This window comes from Lontra canadensis, unplaced genomic scaffold, assembly GCF_010015895.1.
Source record: "Lontra canadensis isolate GAN:19392208 unplaced genomic scaffold, GSC_riverotter_1.0 scaffold174, whole genome shotgun sequence".
NCBI classification, from domain to species: domain Eukaryota; kingdom Metazoa; phylum Chordata; class Mammalia; order Carnivora; family Mustelidae; genus Lontra; species Lontra canadensis.
Genome location: NW_022631168.1, coordinates 1,726,472 through 1,750,139, shown reverse-complemented (window position 1 = coordinate 1,750,139; position 23,668 = coordinate 1,726,472). Strand labels below are relative to the sequence as shown.

At 38.6% G+C, this 23,668-nt stretch overlaps 1 protein-coding gene across 2 annotated transcripts in view; it reads left to right on the top strand.

The window, feature by feature from the left end:
- Positions 1-9,979, top strand: part of TMLHE (trimethyllysine hydroxylase, epsilon) — a 100,685-nt gene extending 90,706 nt beyond the window's left edge. Inside the window, exons 7-8 of one of the 2 annotated variants that reach the window (XM_032846272.1) lie at positions 8,891-9,029; positions 9,669-9,979. In XM_032846272.1, the coding sequence (XP_032702163.1) occupies positions 8,891-9,029; positions 9,669-9,800 (271 nt within the window). In that variant the 3' untranslated portion in view covers positions 9,801-9,979. Of the gene's footprint in view, positions 1-8,890; positions 9,057-9,668 lie in introns of both variants that reach the window. The other variant, XM_032846273.1, reaches the window with a different exon arrangement.
- Positions 9,980-23,668: the final 13,689 nt, after the last annotated feature.

The window sequence follows — 23,668 nt, the reverse complement described above, 5'->3', positions numbered from 1 at the left end:
ATTAAGAGAACAATCCCATTTACAAGTGCACCAAAAATAATAAGATACCTAGGAATAAACCTAGACAAGAGGTGAAAGACCTGTATTCTGAGAACTATAAAGCATTGAGAAATTGAGGACAACATAAAGAAATTGAGAGACATTCCATGTTCATGGATTAGAACAGATACTGTTAAAATGAATATACTACCCAAAGCAATCTTCACATTTAATGCAATCCCTTTCAAAATACTAACAGCATTTCTCACAGAGCTAGTACAAACCAATCCTAAAATTTGTATAGAACTACAAAAGACCCCAAACAATACAACATTTTAAAGGAAAAGAAAAGCTAGAGGCATCACAATTCCAGACTTCAGGTTATATTACAAAGTTATAGTGATCGAAACAATATGGAACTGGCACACAATAGACACTAGATCATAATAGTGATCACTACAACATAATAGAAAACCATGAGATAAACCCTAAATTATATAGTCACTTAATCTTTGACAAGACAGAAAAGAATATCCAATGGGAAGAAGACAATCTCTTCAACAAATGGTGCTGGGAAAACTGGACAGCAAAATGAAAAAAAAAAAAAAAACCTCAGCCACTTTCTTTCACTGTACACAAAAATAAATTCAAAATGGATTAAAGACTTAAATGTGAGACCTAAAACCATAAAATCCTAGAAGAGAGTACAGGCAGTAATGTCTATGACACTGGCCGTAGCAAAATTTTTCTAGGTATGTCTCCTGAGGCAAGGCAATTAAAAGCAAAAATAAACTATTGGGAATACATCAAAATAAAAAGCTTCTGCACATCAAAGGAAACAGTCAACAAAACTAAAGGCAACCTACAGAATGGGAGAAGATAGCGCAAATGACATATGCAGTAAGGTTTAGTATCCAAAATATATAAAGAACTTATATAAATCAACACCCAAAAAAAATCCAATTTTTAAATGGACAGGAGAAATGAGCAAACATTTTTCCAAAGACATACAGATGGCTAACAGACACATAAAAAGATGCTCAACATCATTCATCATCAGAGAAATGCAAATCAAAACTACAATGAAGTATCACACCTCACACGAGTCAGAATGGCTAAAATCAAAAACACTAGAAACAAGTGTTAGTGAGGATTTGGAGAAAAGAGATTGCTCTTGCACCATTGGTGGGAATGCAAACTGCTATAGCCACTGTGGAAAAAGTAGAACTACCCTACAATTCAGCAGCTATACTACTGGGTATTTACTACCCCCCCAAAAAAAAACTAATAATTCAGAGGGATGCTTACATCCCAGTGTTTATTGCAACATTATTCACAATAGCCAAGTTATGGAAGCAACCCAAGTATCCATTGATAGATGAATGGATAAAGAAGATGTGGTATATATATATATATATACACAATGGAATATGATTCAGCCACAAAAAGAATGAAATCTTGCCTTTTACAACAACGTGGACAGAACTAGAGAATATAATGCTAAGCAAAGTAAGTCAGAGAAAGGCAAATACCATATGATTTCACTCATACGTGGAATTTAAGAAACAAAGCAAACAAGCAAAGGAAAGAGAGACAAACCAAGAAAAAAGACTCTTAACTATAGAGGACAAACTGTTGGTTACTAGAGTGGATGTCAGTGGCAGGATTAATGAAGTAGGGGATGGGGATTAAGGAGTGCACTTGTCAAGATGAGCACTAGATAATGTATGGAATTGTTGAATCACTGTATTGTACACCTGAAACTAATATAACACTGTATGTTAACTATATTAGAATTAGAAAATAAATGAATGAATGACACTCCCAATAAACAATGTCCAGGACCAGACCGCTTCGCTGGTTAATTCTACCAAACTTTCAAAGAAGATTTTAATATTTATCCTCAAACTCCTCTAAGAAATTGAAGAAGGAATGTTCCCAAACTCATTTTATGAGGCCAACATTACCCTGACACAAGGAATAAACAAAGACATCAGAAAAAGGAAAGGAAGGAAGGAAGTTAGTTAGTTAGTTAGTTACAGGTCAGTATCCCTATGAACATAGACCCAAAAATGCTGAACAAAATATTAGCAAATTAAATTCAACAGTATTTTAATAGAATCATACGCTATGATCAAGTGGAATTTATCCCAGTGATCCAAGGATGGTTCAATATCTGCAAGTCAATCAGCTATTGGTGGGTGACAAGATTTAATATATGGAAACCCCTAAAGACTCCACCAAAAAAACTGTTAGAACTCATAAACAAATTCAAGGTGCATGGTTCAAGAGTAATATAAAAAATTTGGTTGCATTTATATACACTAACAATGAACTATCAGGAAGAGAAATTAAGAAAACCCCATTTAAAATTGTATCAAAACCAATAAAATTCTTAGAGTAAATTTAACTAAGAAAGTAAAAGATTTATACACTGAAAACTATAAAAATTGATGAGAGAAATAGAAAAAAGCACTAATAATGGAAATGCATTCCATTCTCGTGGATTGGAAGAATGAATAGTTTAAATTTCCATATTAGCCATAGCAATATACAGACTCAGTGTAATCCCTATCAAAATTCCAATGGTATTTTTCACAGAAAACAATCTAAAGAAACAATTCTAAAATTTGTAATGAACTCCAAAAGACCCAAATAACAAAAGCAATCTTAAGAAGAACAGATCTAGAAAGGAGAAGATGGTGGCAGACTAGGAGGACCCTAACCTTGTCTCATCCCACAAACACAACTATATAACTATCAAATCATCCTAAATCCCCATGAATTGACCTGAAGATTGACAGAACAAACAGCACAACCAAAGGGAGAGCAGAGGCCACATTGAAGAAGGTAGAAGTGTGGAGATGTGGTTTAGGAAGAAACGGATTACTGGTGCTGTGGAGGAGAAGGAGCTGTGGTCATGGAGAAAGGTGAGAGAGAGGAGCACACAGGGGAAGGCACAAGGAGAATGTTTCCCCAAAGCCATTGGCTTGGAAAATGAAAGGGGCTTAATTTCATGATTCTTGCAACCAGCAAGGCTTAAAGACTAGAGTTTTAAAGTTCAGCAAGCCTGACTACAGTAGAGCCCAGAGGGCACAGCCCTGCTCCTAAAGAAAAGGCAGGCAGACAACCTGGGACAGATAGCATGGAAACAGCAATTTGAAGAGTGCCTAGGACACACAGGTGGGGGGAAGATTATTTGCTCTTCTCAGAGCCCATCCCTGATGGGCAGCATTTGGGGAGATGCCTCTCTTGGAACAAAAGAGCTGGCTGGCACCATTGCCCAACCCCATCACTCAGCATAAACACAGAGTCACCAGTGGGAAACAGTGCAGTGCTGACACAGGCTACTAAGTTGCATAGACCAAGCCCCATGCCCCCGCACTCTGGCAGGACTGCCCTTCTCAGTCAAGCTTGTTTCAGACCCAGCATGGCAGACCCCTCCTCCAAAAGACCAGCTCAAAGCACTGCCCACACCACATTTCCCAACTCCAGAGCAGACATAGTTAAAATTCACTACATTCAGGCCAGGGACTAAATACTGCCCACTGCAGGCCAGGAGAGCCTTTGTACATGACTGGCTTGAAGGATAGAGCAGCCAAAACACAACAGCAGAGCACACACTACACACACCAGAGACAATCCCTGAAGCTCCAGGGCCTGGGCAGTACATGACCTCTTCTTCATAAGGCCATTACTTTCAAGAGCAGGAGACATAACTGGCTTTTCTAAAACAGAGAAGAAGGCGGAGACTTAAGCAAAACGCCAAGTTGGAGGAATTTATCCCAGATGAAAGGACAAGATAAGGCCACAGCCAGAGACATAAGTAAAACAGATATAAGTACCATATCTAATGGAGAATTTAAGCAAGAGTCATAAGGATATTCACTAGGCTTGAGAAAAGACTAGAAGATTTCACTGATACCCTTACCACAGAGATAAAAGAATTTTTAAAAAATGAATCAGAGATGAAGAATGCAATAAAAGAGACTGGAAACAGGCTTGATGCAATGAACAGCAGGCTGAAAGAAGCAGAGGAATGAATTAGTGACCTAGAAGAAAAAATAATGGAAAATAATGAAGCTGAACAAAAGAGAGAATGAATAATAAGACAACACAAGAATAAACTTAGAGAACTCAGTGACTCCATCAAACATAATAACATTCATATTTATAGGAGTCCCAGAAGAAGAGAAAAGGGGGGATAATTTTTATCTCAGAAATAATAGCTGAACACTTCCCTTCCTTTTCTGGGGAAGGAAAAAGATATCCAGATCCAGGGGCTACAGAGAACTCCCATTAAAATTAACAAAAGCAGACCAACACCAAGGCATATTGTAGTTAAATTTGGCAAATCTAGTGATAAAGAAAAAAATTTTTAAAGCAGCAACACAAAAGTCCTTAATTTACAAGGGAAGACCCATAAGGTTAGCTGTAGACCTCTCCAGAAACTTGGCAAGCCAGAAAGGAGTAGCATGATATATCCAACATGCTGATTGGGAAAAATCTGCAGCCGAGAATACTCTCTAGCAAGGCTATCATTTAGAATAGGAGACAGAGTTTCCCAGACAAACAAAAACTAAAGGAGTTAGTGACTCTATAAACCAGCCCTGCAAGAAATATTGAAGGGGACTCCGAGTGGAAAGAAGAGACCAAAAATGACAAAGACAAGAAAGGATCAGAGAAATTCTCCAGAAACAATGACAAAACAAGGAATAAAATGGCAATAAATACACAGCTATCAATAATTACTTTGAATGTAAGTGGACTAAGCACTCCAATCAAAAGGCATAGGCTGTCAAGAAACAAATAATCTGGTTTTTTAAAAAAGGGGGGTCAGAAGACATGAATAGACATTTTTCCAAAGAAGATATACAGATGACCAACAGAGACATGAAAAGAAGCTGCTCAACCTCACTCAGCATCGGGGAAATACAAATCAGAGCCACAATGAGACACCACCTCACACCAGTCAGAATGGCTAAAATTAATAAGTCAGGAAATGACAGATGCTTGTGAGGATGCAGAGAAAGGGGCACCCTCCTGCACTGTCAGTGGGAATGCAAGCTGGTGCAGCCACTCTGCAAAACAGTATGGAGGTTCCTCAAAAAGTTAAAAATAGAACTACCCTATGATCCAGCAATTGCACTATAGTTTGCTTTTTACCTTGTGTATCCACTAACAAATCATTATAGTTACAAGTGACTTTACTATTTTTGTCTTTTAACCTTCATTTATAGATCTATAAGTGATTACCCACCACTATTACATTAGAATATTATAAACTTAATTATATATTTACCATTACCAGTGAGATTTGTACTTCTCATGTTTTGTTGTTCCTAGTAAGTGCCTATTTTAGCTTATAGCAGTCACTTTAACATTTCTTATAAGGCCAGACTAGTGGTGATGATCTTTAGCTTTTGTTTTTCTGAAAAACTCTTTATTTCTTCTTCAATTCTGAATAACAACTTTGCTTATGGTATTCTTGGTTGGAAGGTTTTTTTTTTCTTTCATCCCTTTGAATCATACCACTCCCTTCTGACCTGCAAAGTTTTTGCTGAAACATCTGCTGTAGTCTTATGGGGGTTCCCTTGTATATAACAAGTTGTTTTTCTCTTCTTTTAAGATTACCTCCTTGTCTTTAACTTTTGAAAGTTTAATTACATTGTGTCTCAGGTAGGTCTCTTTGGAGTCCTCTTTTGGAGATTCCATGGACTCCCTGGATGTAGCTGTCTCTTCCTCTAGTTTAGGGTAGTTTTCTGTTATTTTTTCAAATAAGTTTTCTGCCCCTTTCTCTCTTCTCCTGGAACCCCTATAATGTGAATATTGGTCTGCTTGATGGAGTCTTATAATTCCCTTAAGCTGTCTTCACTCTTTTTCATCATTTTTTTTCTTTTTTCTTCTCTGATTGAATTCTTGCTTTGTGTCTTTGAGTTTGCCGATGTTTTCTTCCACTTTATGTGGTCTGCTCTATTGACTTTTTCAACTCAGTTATTGTCTTTTTCAGCTCTGATTCCTACTTTTTAATATTTTCTATATCATTGTTGAAAGTCTCACTTTGTCATGCATTGGTCTTCTCTGTTTCTTCATTTTTCTTTCTCTCTGTGTGGTTTCTGCATAGTAGATACAACAGCCATCTCTCCCAGTCTTGATATAGTGGGTCTTGTGTAGGAGATGAACCTTATCATTCAGCTCAGCCTTAGCTCTTGGCTGTCTTGCAAACCTTTGTGATTTTCTAAGCACTTTCTGTGGTTTTAGTGGCTCTCGGTAGTTGAAGGTGTGTCAAGACCTGTCAGTCTCTCAAGGGGGAGGATCTTAGTCAGCACCTAGATGCAGGGTGATTGGAAGCGAGACCCTTGGTTAACAGCTTTTAAAGTATGCAAGCAGGCTTCTTTCCAGGAAAGACTGGGAGCTGGGCATTTCTGTATGCTCCCTTTGCGATGAGCCTTCGGTAGATAGCCAATTAAGAAACATTTCTTTGTTTGTTACTGTCCTATAGAATCATCACTAAAGCCCCACTGGCTGCTGAAGCCAGGTGATCAAGGGGTGTATCCCCTGGACAGCAGCGACAAAAGCCAGAGGGAAATGTGGGAATGGTGCCCACTGGCTTTCTTCATCTCCAGGGAGGAGTGCAGTCTATCCCTAGATGTGTGCCAAAATACAAGCCTGACCTTCAGGAAGCAGCTTTTAAAGTATGCAAATAGGCTTTTATAGAGAAAGACTAAGATATGGGTGTTTCTGTCTGCTGTCTCTATACTAGGCCTGAGGAGTTTTCCACAGTGAGTCTTCATAAGCCCATTAAGAACTGTTTTCTTTGTGTTCTATAACCAGGTGGGTCTCATGGATGAAAGCCTCATTGTCTTCTAAAGCTAGGTATTTGGGGGCCCATCCCTCATGCAGATCTTTTTTTAATATTTTATTTATTTGCTTGACAGAGAGAGACACAGTGAGAGAAGGAACACAAGCAGGGGTAATGGGAGAGGGAGAAGCAGGCTTCCCACCAAGCAGGGAGCCCAATGCAGGGCTTGATCCCAGGACCCTGGGACTATGACCCAAGCTGAAGGCAGAGGCTTAATGACTGAGCCACCCAGGTGCCCCTCGTGCAGACATCTTAAAAGTTTGGGCACTGAGTGTTGAATCCAAACTTCACTCCTCAGGGAGAAGCTTGGAGTTGTGAACTTCCTTCTGATTGGTGCACCAGGGGTGGGTATATGATAAGATTGTGTTTCAACATTTTCCACCCATTTGATATGGGGTTTTTTTCTTATCTATCCAATGTGTAGGAGTCACTCCACTAGTTTCTGGATTTCTTTCAGAGGGAATTGTCCCACGTGTAGCTGTAGATTTGGTACATGCATGGGGAGAGGTGAGTTTGGGAGATTCCTATGTTGCCATCATGGACCAGAATCACCAGCATTATTTGTAATAGTCCTAAACTGGAAACTACTCAAATATCTATCAAAAGTAGAATGGATGAATAAATCTATCTATATAACACAACAATGATGACTCTCCTAAATATAATATTAAATGAAAGAAAACAAACACAAACGAGTATATACTGTGGTATAATATTTGTAAAATGTTTATAAACAAGCAAAACTAATCTTTGGTGACAGAAGTCATGATGGTAGTTATCCTTGGGTTAGGGGAAAGACAAAATGGAAAAGGGGACAAGGGAGTGTTCTAGGGTGTGGGTAATGATCTATTTATGGGCCTGGATGCTAATGATATGGATGTGTTTACATCATGAAAATACATCAAGCTTATGATTTGTGTACTTTTCTGTATATGTACTAAACTTTAATAAAAGTTTAATTTACCTTGAGTAAAAAAGAAATCCTTTAAGTAAAAAAGAAAGCCTTTAGCGAAGACTTTTCAATGATTTCCCATAGTACTCAGCATAAAACACAGAATCCTTACTATGGCCTATAAGGCTATACGTGATCTGGCCCATGGCTACTTCCTCCACATTATTCCTTATCGTTATTCCCCTTGTTTACTCAGCTCCAGCCACATGGTCTTCTTGCTGTTCTGCAAACATAATAAAACTCCTTTCCATCCTAATGCTTTGTACCTACTGTTCCCTTTTCCTGGAATACTCCTCTTAACTTGTCACATTCTTGGTTTCTCATCATATAGGTAGCAGCTCAAATGTCACTTCTTCAAAAGAGTCCTCACTCAACATACTCCATCTGAAATAGACTACCCAGTCACTTTTTATCACACTACAGTATTTTTTCTTTATAACATCTGTAACTAGATATGTATTTATTACTTGTTCATCATTTGTCTTTCTTAATAGAACATAAAGTCCCTAGAGGCCGGGATCGTGTCTGCTATGTTTATCACTGTATCTTTAACACCTGACACCATCTAGCACATAGCAGCTGCTCATGTAAATGTAAGATTTGAATGAATGATTGATGATCACTGGGTAAACTGTCAGGTATGGCTATAGCTTGGATTTTCCCCACAAAGGGAAACACCTGAGAAGTTTTAAATCATTCTGCTAAAAAGAAAGCCTTGTTAGTATAACCTCTCTTGCCCACCTCAGCTTAGTGAATAGAAAGAAAGCTCAGATCTTTCCCCATTGCTTTTGTAAAATATGGCAAAGAGAATGTACTTTAGATAAAACATCATATCCTAAAATGGAAGAAACCAGCTGGAACTTACTTCTATCTCCTACCTCTAGATTCTCCAAAGGAAAAAATATATATATGGTCAACAGGCAATAGTGCTCCTTTCTGCAATCCTATAATTCCCAAGAGAACATTAACTTATTCTCACCTTATCTCTAGGACAAGTAATGAATATAGACAATGCCTTATATAAAATTGCTCAATAAGCAACAGGTGTCTTTAACATGTGTTTGAGGATATCTTTTCTTCTCATGATTTCATTTTAGATACAACAACTATGACAGAGCTGTCATCAATACTGTACCTTATGATGTTGTCCATCGTTGGTATGCAGCACACCGGACTCTGACAGTAGAATTGAGGAGACCTGAGAATGAGTTTTGGGTCAAACTAAAGCCTGGCAGGGTGGGTGCCCAGTGCTAAAGATGTCAAGTAAGCTTGTTATACTGAAGCAGTGAATAATGGGTAATTCTTTAATATGTGAATCCCAGTCTTGCAAAGGTAAAAGTGAAAAGAGTCCTGGGTATTGGATCTGGTACTGCCATTCACTGAATTATCTGGAAGCAGGTCCCACAACATATGTAGGCATCAGTGACTCAGTGGCTCTATATGTATAATGAGGGGGTTGAACTTATTTTTTGCTCTTGTTATAGCCTCTGAATGAAGAATATCTTCAGCTTAGCATAAAACATAATGAAATAATTTAACTCTTTGAGAAAGTATATATTAAAAATTAAGCAGAAAAGAAAATGAAGCCAGTTATCTGATTTGCTTTGATAAGAGAATAATTACTCAAGAAACATAAGCTCCTCAAGTGCAGGGCCTAATTACCTGCTATTGCCTTTGTAACTTCCATGCAGCCTACTACAGGGCTGTGTACATCCTAATTTCCAAATGTTTGATCTCAAAGAGAAAGATACCTCATTGAATGTAACTAGAGAACAACCTAAAGGTTTTCTTTTAAGTGATCTTTTCTGATTTAGAGTTCCTTTGGTCTGCTTTTGTTCTGATGGTGTTTTTTTCTCTCTTTTTGCCCATTCACAGGTCCTATTTATAGACAACTGGCGTGTCCTACATGGCAGGGAATCCTTCACTGGCTACCGCCAACTTTGTGGGTGCTATTTAACAAGGGATGATGTATTAAACACTGCTCGTCTCTTGGGGCTTCAGGCTTAAAATTGACAGCATTAAGATTATGAACACACCTGGTACCCTGGCTACCAGAATTTCATATCAGCAAAATAATACTGTGTCAAAATCTACCTCAAATTGTCTCCTTATCTCATCCCACAAAACAGAAGTTGCAACTAGAACTAGTTAGAAGGAAATGCATTCTAGGAACAAAAGTCTTTATAAAGTAGCAGTTTGCAAGATGCTTAGAACACCTTAACACACTTAAAAGTCACTGAGGACCCCAAAGTGTTCTTGGATTTGGGTTATATCTATTGATACTAACTGTAATAAATATTAAGACTGAAAAATGTTTAAAATTCACACATCCCTCCATATCAGAGAGATGGCATCATCACATGCCATATAGCCTTTGGAAAAACCCTCTGTACATTTGTGAGATAATAAGAGTGAAAAAGGAAAATATCATCTTAGTGTTATTATAAAAAATATTTTTAACCCACAGGCCCACTGAAAAGGGCTCAAGGATCCCTCCAGGTGTTTTTAGACCATGCTTTAAGAACCATCGGGCTGGAGGATAACTTAGGACAGTCTTGTACATAGATTATGGATTAAAGAGTTTAGCTGAGATCCTAGATTTATATCTGCAGTGTCCTAGAACTACAGATAGGATAGAAATTGCTTGATAGCACAAGCCTAGTGATAAGATAGTAACTGAATATAAACAGTGTTTTATCTTACAAGAAGGATTATCTGCATCCAAGACATCTCTTGAAGAGTTCAACTAGGAAGCCACAATAGCTCCTGTGGAATAAGTCCATCAGTTCAATAATTATGTGAAGGATCATTGCAGAAAACTTTTAGAGACTTCTGAGGTTCCATATGATAATGCATATATACACACATACACCACAAGACAGTACAGAGGGTTAGTCTATAAGACTGTTCAGTGAACTCATCATGACAAATGATGTGCCTCCAAAGAACTGGAAATTACTATGCAACCTTGCATTTTTGCTTTTGATGAAATTTAAGATGCAGTCTATTTCCTCCATTTCTGCTAATCTTTTTTTTTTCTTATCTTAAAATATTATACATTTTAGGGGCACCTTGGTGGCTCAGTGGGTTAAGGACTCTGCCTTCAGTTCAGGTCATGATCCTAGGGTCCTAGGGTCGAGCCCCGCATCAGGCTCCCTGTTCAGCAGGGAGCCTGCTTCTCCCTCTCCTCCTGCCTGCTGCTCTGCCTACTTGTACTCTCTATCTTTATGTCAGATGAATAAATAAAATCTTTAAAAAATATATTATACATGTTAATTGCTAAGATTTGACTGGGTTAAGTATAATACCTTATTTCTTTTATTTTTAATGGCTCCCTTCATATATGGATGCAGGGACAGAGAGATGGGTATGAGACGTATTGTCCCCTAGCTTTCCTTTAAAGTGAAGCTGTACAATAACTGCATTGAGCACTATAGAATGATGAAAGCCAATCTAGGCCAGGATGTGCAGAAGAGGGAAAAAAGCATCATTAGTGAGGCTGGAAGTCATAAAGCAAAGTCAGTACTCTGACAGAGAATAAAGTCTAATCTGATATTCACAGAGAGTCCCTAGTACACATTTAGTAGTTTATGCATCATCTTATTCACTCAAAATATTTCTGCATTTTGTTTGTACTATATAGGAATCTTTAGGGTCTTCATGAAATTTGTTGTCCTTGGTCAAAGGATTGATAATTAAGCCTAGGCCTTAAAGAATATGCCCATTAGCAGTCAGAACAGAAGTAATATTTTAACATGTTATGTACTCCTAAAATATGTCACTATTAGTCTTCCTTTGGATATTTGCCCTTCTTGAAATTTTCCTAATTTAGCCTTGAAAATTATATTTTAACTGTGGTCAGCATTGATTTATTTCAAGGAAAGGACATATCCAGTTTCCTGGAGGGATAAGGACACAGATCAATCTTCTTCCTCACCATTACCTTTTGTTTCCCCTGGGACCTTGATTCATTAATTATTTCACCCTCAGTTTCCTAAATTTTCAATCCATACTTTTTTATAATGTACTCCCTTCATAGGAATAAAGAAGGAAGGGAGTAATTTGAGTGCTGATCATGGGGCATTGAAAACTTTCTTTGTAAATTTTTTTTTACATCTCTTTCTGGTGTCCCTGAATATGTAAGCATGGGTCTATGTCTACCAAACTCAGTGTTGTAGAGTTACTTTTACCTTTTGCTAAGGTGGGACAGGATCAGTAGGGTCAGGAGCACAGCACCTAACATAGTCATGTAATTACACATTTGTTGGAATAAGAATAAAATAATGAATCCTTTTCAAACAAATTTACCAGATATTACCATGTTCTCTGTAAGGATGTCCTTTTGTGTTTAGCAGTTAACCAGCACTGAATTTTGTCTACCTTCATCTAGAATGACTAACCATCCAAGTGTGTTCAGGACTGAGGGGTTTTCTGGGCTGCAGAACTTAGTGTTAAAACTGGGAAAGTCCCACATAAACCAGGAACACTGGTCTCCCTATTTTCTTGCTGCTAGCAATGTCTTTTTCTTTAGTGTTCATTAGTGATGCCTACTTTTGTAAAAATGCTTGTGAATCACAACCTCACAACTTGTGTAGTCTATGATGAAAAGGAAAAAAGATATATGAACTGTGATGTGTTGTGGTGGTTCCCAAAGTAGTCCAGCAGCAGCAGCAGCATTTGAGCACTTGTTAGAAATGAAAATTCTCAGGCCCCAAGCCAGACATACTTAATCAGAAACTGAAGTATTGGAAGCCAGCAGTTTGTGTTTTTAGCATGCCCTCTGGGGATTATGTTGCCTTCCAAAGTTTGAGAACCACTGAAGGGAAGAGCCTTGTTGCTGAGCTCTAGGCCCTATTTTGAGCTACAGTTTGTTCTTCAGTTTTCTCTTCTTCATTTTAAAATGGAGGCCTTGGACAGGGCAACATCTAAAGGCTCTGTCACTCTGTAATTTTGTTTGACCTCATAGCTTAAATTTTCTCATGAGTAGGGTAAGGAAAATACCTACCCCACAGGTTTTTCTAGCAAATTTGTGATTATCAAATAAGATGTTTGCAGCACATAGTGATAACTAATAATAATAGCTAACTCTTTCATGGGGCTTTCCATGTGCCAGACACTGTTATAACTGCTTTTAATCCCTACAGAAAACCTACCCCTATTTTATAAATGAAGAAATAGAGGCAATGAGAAATTAAGTGGTTTAGCCAAGGTTATATAGCTAGTTAAGTGTCAGAGTTTGGATTAGAATTTTGAAAATCTGGCCACAGAGACAGTGCTTTTAATTAATACAACATATTCCAAAATAAATATTAATTCCTTCCCTCTTGTCCATATTCCAACAATATTTACATTCTAGCTGACCATTCATTAATCATCATCTGCACTACTAAGTTCCTTCCAATAAAACCTTAAGAGAACCATGATAATATCTAGATGTTTTGCAAATAGTTTATAAATACCCGCCAACTCCCCCAACTTTTTAAAAAACAAAGTGTTCTTCACATTTTCTAATTTTACTTCTTCCAAAGGTAGAAACTTGTTGATAGAGAGAAATCAATCCATTCAGCATTTTTCCTTCCTTCCACACTCTTGCAAAATATGTCAGCTGTTAGGATCAAAACCATTTTATAGGATATATTCATATCACTACCCCAGGAAGCTCTTGGGCATATTGGAGATCCACTCACACAGCCAGCTGGTGGCTTACTTGTGAAGTCAGGCCATGTCTGTGTCCTTGCCTCCTTAGGCCTACAGCTCACCAGAGCCAAAGACTCTGGTGGATATGGTTGTACTTTATTGTCAGATCTACATTCAGGGGTTGGTGGTTTTGTGGGTAGTTTATCCTACTCCTTGGCTTTAAGCAGTGGGCCTGGCTTTTGTCCTTCATCTTGCTCAGAGCACTTTTGTACCACTCAGATTGTAAAGTCTTAGCTTGATTAATGGAATCCAAGCTTCCTTTCTGGAAAAAATCATCAGGCATTTTTACAATTGTAAAAATCATCTTAAGCCCTGTTGGTGTGTCTCATATAGTTTCATAGTGGTGTTCTAACCTACATTTTTATGGGTAGATAAACATGGTAATTTATCCTGTGCCTAAGTAAATCACAGGGTCAATCCTATGTGAACCTATGAAGTCAGTGAAGGTTTTTCTCTGCTAGCCCCACCTTTCTCTATGGCCTATCCTTTGTCCCATTGATGATGGCTAATCCCTCCAATTCAGGTCTCAGTATCCTCTCACCTTCTGCTTTCTAGATCCCTCTCTGATGCCTTGACTGGGTCAGTGTACTGTCATATAAAGAGCATGGACTTGGATCAAACTGGGCTTGAGTTCCATCTTTGCCTCTGACTAGCCTGGTAAATTTGGGGAAGTCGCTTTCCTTCCTTGAGCCTATGTTTCTTCTTATAAATGTCATCTACCTGCTAAAGCTGTGATGAAGAATGAAATGAGGTTGTGTGAAAAAAAAAAGAAATGAGGTTGTGTGCATAAAATGTGTACTATAGTGAGCAGCACATAAATACTCAGTAGTGGTTTATTTTTGTCACCAACATCATTTGAGCAAATAGTAGGGAAGAAGCCTAGTCTGTGTGTTTGACAATCAGCATTCTACTTAGATGGAAGGAGAAAAGCAATGAGAGTCAGACTTGGAAAAGTGTGTGGAAATGCTAGGAGTCAGGGAGAGTAGACAGGTCATGAAATGTACACATATTGGCAAAGCATTCAAGCACAGCCTTAGGGTTTATAGATAGGAAGCTGGTTTGAGTAGGTGCTGCAGGAGGTGACAGCTGAAAGGGCAGAACGGATCAGAGAGAAAGGGCAGAGGATGGATCAGAGAGCTTGATGAGACGAGAAGAGTCTGGAGTGTTTTATGCAGAGTGGCTTGATAACAAAGGTGATAAGATAAATGAGGCAGGTAGGCAGGCACCTGTGCCTACCATGATGTCTAGTTAAGATAGAACACACACTTACACATGTAACTTCACCATCTCCCAAAACCCCAGTGAAACTACTATAAAATGATATTTTAAAGGATTGCAAGGGCAGGAAAGAAGGCAACAACTAAATTTTGAATGCTGAAAAGCAGATGGATGAATAGTAATCGACTTAGCAGTGAATCTTAATCCCTTAGTGGGAGAAGCCAAAAACCAACCTCATTCATTACCCAGTTTTCCACCCCACCCACAAGAATCTTCAAAGGTGGAAACATATCTCTGGGAGTGGAGGGGGGTAGTGGGCACCAAAATAATGAGGTTTGTTTAAAAACTGTTTAAGAATTTACACACCTTGTGGGAATTAAGGAGAACACATACTGTATGGAGCACTGAGTGTGGTATATAAACAATGAATCTTGGAACACTGAAAAATTTAAATTAAATTAAAAAAAGAATTTCCGGGGCACCTGGGTGGCTAGGTGGGTTAAGCCTCTGCCTTCGGCTCAGGTCATGATCTCAGCTCCTGGGATTGAGCCCCGCCTCGGGCTCTCTGCTCCACAGGCAGCCTGCTTCCCCCTCTCTCTCTGCCTGCCTCTCTGCCTACTTGTGATCTCTGTCAAATAAATAGATAAAATCTTTTTTAAAAAAAAATTACAAAGAAGGTGAGGGAAGCTATGCTTGAATACATTAAAAAAAAAAAAACATTTCCAAACCCTCTCCTGCATTTGATACCTGACTAAACTGAGAATATGAACCTTCCCTGCCCTGACAGAAGTCTGGAGTGTTATTCCCTGAAATGCAGAGGACTCTGGACTGGGAGCTAAGGGCTGGAATCTCATGTAAAAAACAGAAAAGTTAGTTAACTAGAGATATGCATCCTAAAAGCTGTAAATCCCCATTCTTCTCCACCTCAGACTCTGAAATTCTCGCAGCTGGAAGATTTTTCTGTGAGCCACTTGACAAACTCAATAGAAAAATATCTAAGGGTAGTGACACTAAAGCATTGCCAAAAAGAACCCAGCTGAAATACTCTATGGTGAGGCTCATAGAATGCTATTGTGAGGTAGACAGAAGGAGGAAGCGATCCATCTAGTTGAGGATATTTATTATTAAAAATGCAAGGGAGAGTTCAGATGGCAGCACAGTAAGAGGATCCTAGGTTTCTCCCACCCCTCAAACACAACTAGATAGCTATCAAGTCATTCTAAATGCCCCAGAAATTAACATGAAGACTGCAAGAATAAATTCCGTGATTAAAGGGAGAGAAGATACTACATCAAAGAAGGTAGAAGTGTGGAGGTGTGGTTTGGAGGAGAAATAGATCACAGGAGCTGCAATGGAAAGGGAGCTGTGGTTGTGGAGAAAGGCAAGAGAGAGGGGACCACACAGGGGAACACACAAGGAGAACACTTCCCCCAAAGCTATTGGCTAGGAAAAGTAGGACTGATTTTTTTGTGAGTTCTTGCAACCAGAAGGGCTTAAAGACTGGAGTTTTAAAGATTGGTGGACTTGGCTAATATAGAGCCTTGAGGGCACTGTCCTACTCCGGGAGAGAAGGCAGGCAAACAACCCAGGAGCAGATAGCATGGAAACAGCAATCTGAGGAACACCTGGGGCACACAGGGAGGTTGGATTATTTGTTCTTGGAGAGTGTCCCTGGTCCCCAAGAGGTAGCATTCACTGAGACAACATTCTGGGGACAAAGGAGCCCGCTGGTACCATTTCTTTACCCCACCCCTCAGCGTAAATGCAGAGCCACGTGCAGAAGGCAGCTTGGCCCCAGCACTGGTAGCCTAGTCTGCTTGCTCCGGGTCCCATACCCCTGCATTCTGGCACAGCTACCCTTCTCGGTCAAACCTGCCTCAGTCCCAGCATGGTGAAACCTTCCCTTAGAAGATCAGTGCAGGCCCCTACCTGCACCTTGTCCCTAAAGCCTGGAGATTTAAAAGTCAGCAGGCTAGGCTGGGCTAGAGCGCAAAAGGCACAGTGATGTTTCTGGAGAGAAGGCAAGCAAACAACCCAGAGACAGTGTGGAAACAGCAATCTGAAAAACACCTGGTTCACATGGTGGGTTTGGGGGGGTGGATTATGCACTCTCAGGGAGTGCATCCCTGAGAGCAGTGAGCACAGAGACCCCTCTCTGGGGAATAAGGAGCTGGCTGGTGCCATTGCCTTCCCCCACTCCTCAGCATAAACACAGAACCACCTTTGGTAAATAGCACACTGCCAACACTGTCTGCCTAGCCTGTTTACAGCAGGTCCCACACCCTCGTCCTCTGCTGCTACTGCCCTTCTTGGTCAAGTGTGCCGAGTACCACCATGGTGGCCCCTTCCCCAAAAGACCAACAGAAACTCCTGCCCACACCATGTCTCCTGACCAGAGAGTTCTGCAAGGCTTCAGTTCTAGTGGAAGTGGTATCAGGTCTTATTTAACAAGCAGACCAGATCACACCTAGTTAAAACTCCCCACATTTGGGCCAAGGCCTGAACACTGCCCACTGCAGGCAAGGAGAAACTTGGCAGACAACTGGCCTGAAAGATAGAGCAGCCAAAACACAGCAGAGTTTATGCAACATGCACCAGAGACATTCCGTGAGGTGGCAGGCCCTGGACACTATAAGACCTATTCTTCATGAAGCCATTACTCTCAGGAGCAGGAAACATAACAGGCTTATCTAACACAGAGAAGAAGACAGAAATTTGGGGAAAAAATCTCATGACAGAGGAATTCATCCCAAGTGAAAAAACAAGGTCACACCAGAGATCTAAGTGAAACAAAGATAAGTAACATGCTTGATGGAGAATTTAAAGCAACAACCATAAGAATATTTGCTGGGATTAATAAAAGAATGGAAGACTTCAAGGAGACCCTTATAACAGAGATAAGAGATTTAAAAAATCAGAAATGAAAAATGCAATAACTAAGATTTGAAATACACTTGATGCAGTGAACACAAGGATGGAAGAAGCAAAAGAATGAATAAGTGATATGGAAAATAAAGTAATGGAAAATAATGAAGCTGAAAAAAAGAATTATGGAACATGAGTAGAATTAGGGAACTCAATAATTCCATCAAACATAATAGCATGCATGTTATAGGAGATCCACAAGAAGGAAAGAAAAGGGGACAGAACATTTATTTGAGGAAATAATAGCTGAAAATTTCCCTCATCTGGGGAAGGAAACAGACATCCAGATCCAGGAAGCACAGAGAAATCTGATCAAAATCAACAAAAGCAGGCCAATACCAAGGCATATTGTAGTTAAATGTGGAAAATCTAGTGATAAAGAAAAAATTTTAAAAGCAAGACAAAAGAAGTACTTGATTTATATTTATATTCATTTATATTCACATAAGACTAGCTGGAGATTTATCAGCAGAAACTTGGCAGGCCAAAAGAAAGTGGCATGTATATTCAACATGCTGAAAGGGAGAAATCTGCAGCCAGGAAGTTCTATCCAGGAAAGCTATCATTCAGAATAGAAGAAGTTAAGAGTTTCCCAGACAAACAAAAACTAAGGCGTTAGTGACCACTAAAGCAGCCCTGCCAGAAATACATATGGGACTCTGAGTGGAAAGGAGAGACCAAAAGTGACAATGACAAGAAAGGATCAGAGAAAATCTCCAGAAACAATGACAAAACAAGGAATAAGATTGCACTAAATACATATCTATCAAAATTACTCTGAGTGTAAATGGACTAAAGTTTCAATTAAAAGACATAGGGTTTCAGAATGGATTTAAAAAAGCAAGACCCATCTATATGCTGCCAAAAAGAGACTCATTTTAGACTGAGAGACATCTGCAGATTGAAAGTGAGGGGCTGGAGAAACATTTATCATGCGAATGCATGTAGAAAGCCAGAGTAGCAATATTTATATCAGACAGACTGCACTTTAAACCAAATACTATAACAAGAGATAAAGAAGGGCACTATATCATAATAAAGGGGACAATCCACAAAAAGATGTAACAATTGTAAGTATTTATACACCCAATTTGGGAGCACCCAAATATATAAAACAATAACTCACCTAAAGGAACTCATTGATAATAATACAAAAATAGTAGGGGACTTTAAAATCCCACTTACAACAATGGACAGATCATCTAAGCAGAAAATCAACAAGGAAAAACTGACTTTGAATGACACACTGAACCAGATTAATTTAACAGATGTATTGGGAACATTCCATCCTAAAGCAGCAGAATATGCATTATTTTCAAGGGCACATGGGACATTCTTCAGAATAGGTCACATACTGGGTCACAAATCAGGCCTCAGTGAATACAAAAAGACTGAGATCATACCAAGCATATTTTCTGACCACAGCACTATGAAACTTGATGTCACCCACAACAAAAAATTTGGAAAAACCACAAATACATGCAGGTTAAGCAACATGCTACTAAGAAATGAATAGGTCAACCAGAAAAATGAAAGAAGAAATTTAAAAATACATTGAAACAAATGATAATGAAAACACAACAGCCAAAACCTTGGGATGCAGCAAAAGTTGTCCTTGGAGGGAAGTATATGGCAATACAGGACGGCCTTAAGAAGCAAGAAAATTTTGAGATAAAAAACCTAACCATAGGGCACCTGGGTGGCTCAGTGGGTTAAGCCTCTGCCTTCGGCTCAGGTCATGATCTCAGGGTCCTGGGATCGAGGCCCGCATCGGTCTCTCTGCTCTGCGGGGAGCCTGCTTTCTCCTCTCTTTCTCTATGCCTGCCTCTCTGCATACTTGTGATCTCTCTCTCTCTGTTTCAAATAAATAAAAATAAAATCTTAAAAAAAAAAAAACCTAACCATATACATAAAGGAGCTAGAAAAAGTACAAAAAAAAAACAAGCCTAAAGCCAGCAGAAGGGAAATAATAAAGATTAGAGCAGAAATAAATGATATAGAAACTAAAAAAGCAATAGAACAAATCAATGAAGCCAGGAGCTGGCTCTTTGAAAGAATTAATAAAAATTGATAATCCCCTAGCCAGAATTATCAAAAAGAAAAGAGAAAGGATCCAGATAAATGAAATCACAAATGATAGACAAGAAAGAGTAACCAACACCACAGAAATACAAATAATTATAAGAGAGTATTATGAAAAGTCATATGCCTATAAATAGGACAACTTGGAAGAAATGGACAAATTTCTAGAAACATATTAACTAGCAAAACTGAAACAGGAAGAAATAGAAAAACTTGAACAGACTCATAACAAGCGAAGAAATTGAATCAATAATAAGAAATCTACCAAGAAAAGTCCAGGGTCATTGATTACACAGGGCAACTCTACCAAACACTTAAAGAAATGTTAATACCTATTCTTCTCCAACCATTCCAAAAAATAAAAATGTAAGGGAAACTTCCAAATTCATTCTATGAGTCCAACATTACCCTGATACCAGATAAGACTCCACAAAAAAAGAGAACTATGGCTCAATATCCCAGATGAACATGATGCAAAAATTCTCAATAAAAATATTTTTTTAAAAAATGGAATCCGTTAAATGCATTAAAAGAATCATTCACCACAATCAAGTGGGATTTATTCCTGGGCTACAAGAGTAGTTCAATATTCACCAATCAATGTGATACACTACATGAATAAAAGAAAGGATAAGAACCATATGATCCTTTCAACAGATGCAGAAAAAGCATTTGACAAAGTAAAAACATCCATTCATGATAAAAATCCTTAACTAAGTAGGTTTAAAAAGAACATACCTACTCATAATAGAAGCCATATATGAAACAACCACAGCAAATATCATAATCAATGAGGAAAAACTAAGAGCATTTCCTCTATGGTCAGGAACAAGACAGATGTCCACTCTCACCATTGTTATCTAACACAGTAGTAAAACACCTAGCCACAGCAATCAAAGAACAAAAATAAATAAAAAGCATCCAAACTGGCAAGGAAAAAGCCAAACTTTCACTCTTTTTAGATGACATGATACTTTATATAGAAAACCTGAAATACTCAACCCAGAAATTGCTGGAACTGACACATGAATTCAGTAAAGTCACAGAATACAAAGTCATCATTAAGAAATCTGTCGCATTTCTATACACTAATAATGAGGCAACAGAAAAAGAAATCAAGGAATCAAACCCATTTATAATTGTACCAAAAACCATAAGATGTCTAGGAATAAACCTAACCAAAGAGGTAATAGATCTGTACTCTGAAAACTATAAAACACGCATTAAAAAGTTGAAGATGACACAAAGAAATGGAAAAACATTCCATGTTCATGGATTGGAAGAGCAGATATTATTAAAATAAAAACTGTATTACCCAAAGCAATCTACACATTTAATGCAATCCCTATCAAAATACCAACAGCATTGTTCACAGAGCTAGAACAAACAATACTAAAATCTGTATGGAACCACAAGAGCTTGAATAGCCAATATTACCTTTTAAAAGGAAAGAAAAGCGGAGGCGTCACAATTCCAGACTTCAAGTTAAATTACAAAGCTGTAGTACTGGCACAAAAATAGACACATAGATCAATGGAACAGAATAGAAAAGCCAGAAATAAATCCACAACTCTATGGTCAATTAATCTATGACAAAGCAGGAAAGAATGTCCAATGGGAAAAAGACATTCTCTTCAATAAATAGTGTTGGGAAAACTGGACAGCCACGTGCGAAAGAATGAAACTGGACCACTTTCTTAAACCATACACAAAAATAAATTCAAAATGGATGAAAGACCTAAATGTGAGACCTGAAATGATAAAAGTCCTAGAGGAAAGTACAGGCAGTAAACTGCCTGACATCGGCCATGGCAACTTTTTCCCAGATGTCTGTTGAGGCAAGCAAAATAAAAGCAAAAATAAATTATTGGGACTAATGAAAAGAAAAAGCTTCTGCACAGTGAAGGAAACAATTAACAAAACTAAGAGGCAGCCTACCGAATGGAAAGAGATATTCGCAAATGACATATCCTATAAAGGGTTAATATCCAAAATACATAAAGATCTTATACAGCTCAACACCCAAAAAACAAATAATCCAGTTAAGAAATGGACAGGAGACATGAATAGACATTTCTCCAAAGAAGACATACAGGTGGCTAACAAACACATGAAAAGATGCTCAACATCACTCATCATCAGGGAAATACAAATCAAAACTACAATGAGGTATTTCCTCACACCTGTCAGAAGGGCTAAAATGAACAACATAGGAAACATCAGATGTTGGTGAGGATGTGGAGAAAGGGGAAGCCTCTTATTTTGTTGATGGGAATGCAAACTGGTGCTGCCACTGTGGAAAACAGTATGGAGTGTCCTAAAAATTTACAGATAGAACTAGGATCCAGCAATTGCACTACTAGATATTTATCTAAAGAATACAAAAAGACTAATTGAAGGAATACATGCACCATAACATTTACAGCAACATTATTTACAATAGCCAAATTATGGAAAGTACCCAAATGTCCATGGATTGATGAATGGATTAAGAAGATACGGTGTATATAAATACAATGGAATAGTACTGAAACATCAAAAATAATAAAATCTTTCCATTTGCAATGACATTGGATGGTGCTAGAGAGTATTATGCTAAGAGAAATAAGTCAGAGAAAGACAAATACCATATGATTTTACTCAAATGCGGAATTTAAGATGTAAAATAAATGAACATAGAGTGGAAAAAAGAGAGGAAAACCAAGAAACAGACACTTAACTATAGAGAACAAACTGATGGTTACCAGAGGGGAGGTTGATGGGGAATGGGTTAAATAGGTGATGGGCATTAAGGAGGACACTTGTGATGAGCACCAGGGGGTGTATGTAGGTGTTGTATGAATAAATTCTATACCTGAAACTAATGTTTCACTGTATATTGACTAACTGGAATTTAAATAAAAATTTACCAAAAAAAGAAAAGAATTCATTTTACAGTACCATCAAAAAGAATAAAACAATGAGGAATAAATTTAACAAAAGATGTGTAAGAGTTGTATTTGCTGAAAGGAAAATATTGTTGAAAGAAATTACAGAGGACGTAAATAAACGGGAAGACATCCTGCCTCAGTAAACTGAACACGTAATATTGTTAAGATGGCCGTAATCCCCAAGGCAATACAGAGATTCAATACAACCCGTATCAAAATCTCAAAGAGTTGTTTTGCAGAAATGTTAAAGCCAATCGTAAATGCATGTGTCCCTGCAAGGGACACAGATAGCCAAAACCATCTATCCGAAAAAGACCAAAGTTGGAGGACTCGCACTTTCCAACTTCAAAACGTATTTCTGAGCTCCAGCGAGCGATCCCAAAAAGTGTGGTACTGACACAACGGTAGACATACAGGCCAACGATTAGGAACTGAGAGTGAGAGAGAAACCCAGGGATTTATGAATAGTTGGTACCGAACAAGGGTGCCCAGGCCATTCAATGTAGGAATGAGCAATCTCTTCCAGGAATGGTGCTGGGAAAACTGAATATCCGCAGACATGAGAAAGAATGTGGGGTCCAGGGTAAAACCGAAATTGAACCCCCCAGATGGCTGACAAGCCTGGATGTAAACAGGAAACTATGAAACCCTTGGTATAAAACAGAGATGTAAATCCTGGCGGCTTTGGTTACGCAAGGGGCATAAGTAAATACTGCGGCAGAGAAAGCACAGCCACAAAAAAAGGAGGAGGAGGAACAGAAGAGGAAGAAGGAGGGAGGAGGAGGAGGAGGAGGAGGGTGAGAGGAGGGGAAGGAGGAGGAGGGGTGGGAGGAGGGGGAGGAGCGGGAGGAGAAAAACAAAGGATAAGTTGTACCCCAACCAAACCAAAACTATTTGTGCACCAAAGGACTCTGTCTAGAAACTATTACACAAGAGTTTCTTAAATGGGGTAGGAAAAGCATAGCCACACAAGAAGCAGGACGAGGAGGGGGAAGGGAGGAGGAGGACTTGGGGAGGGGGAGA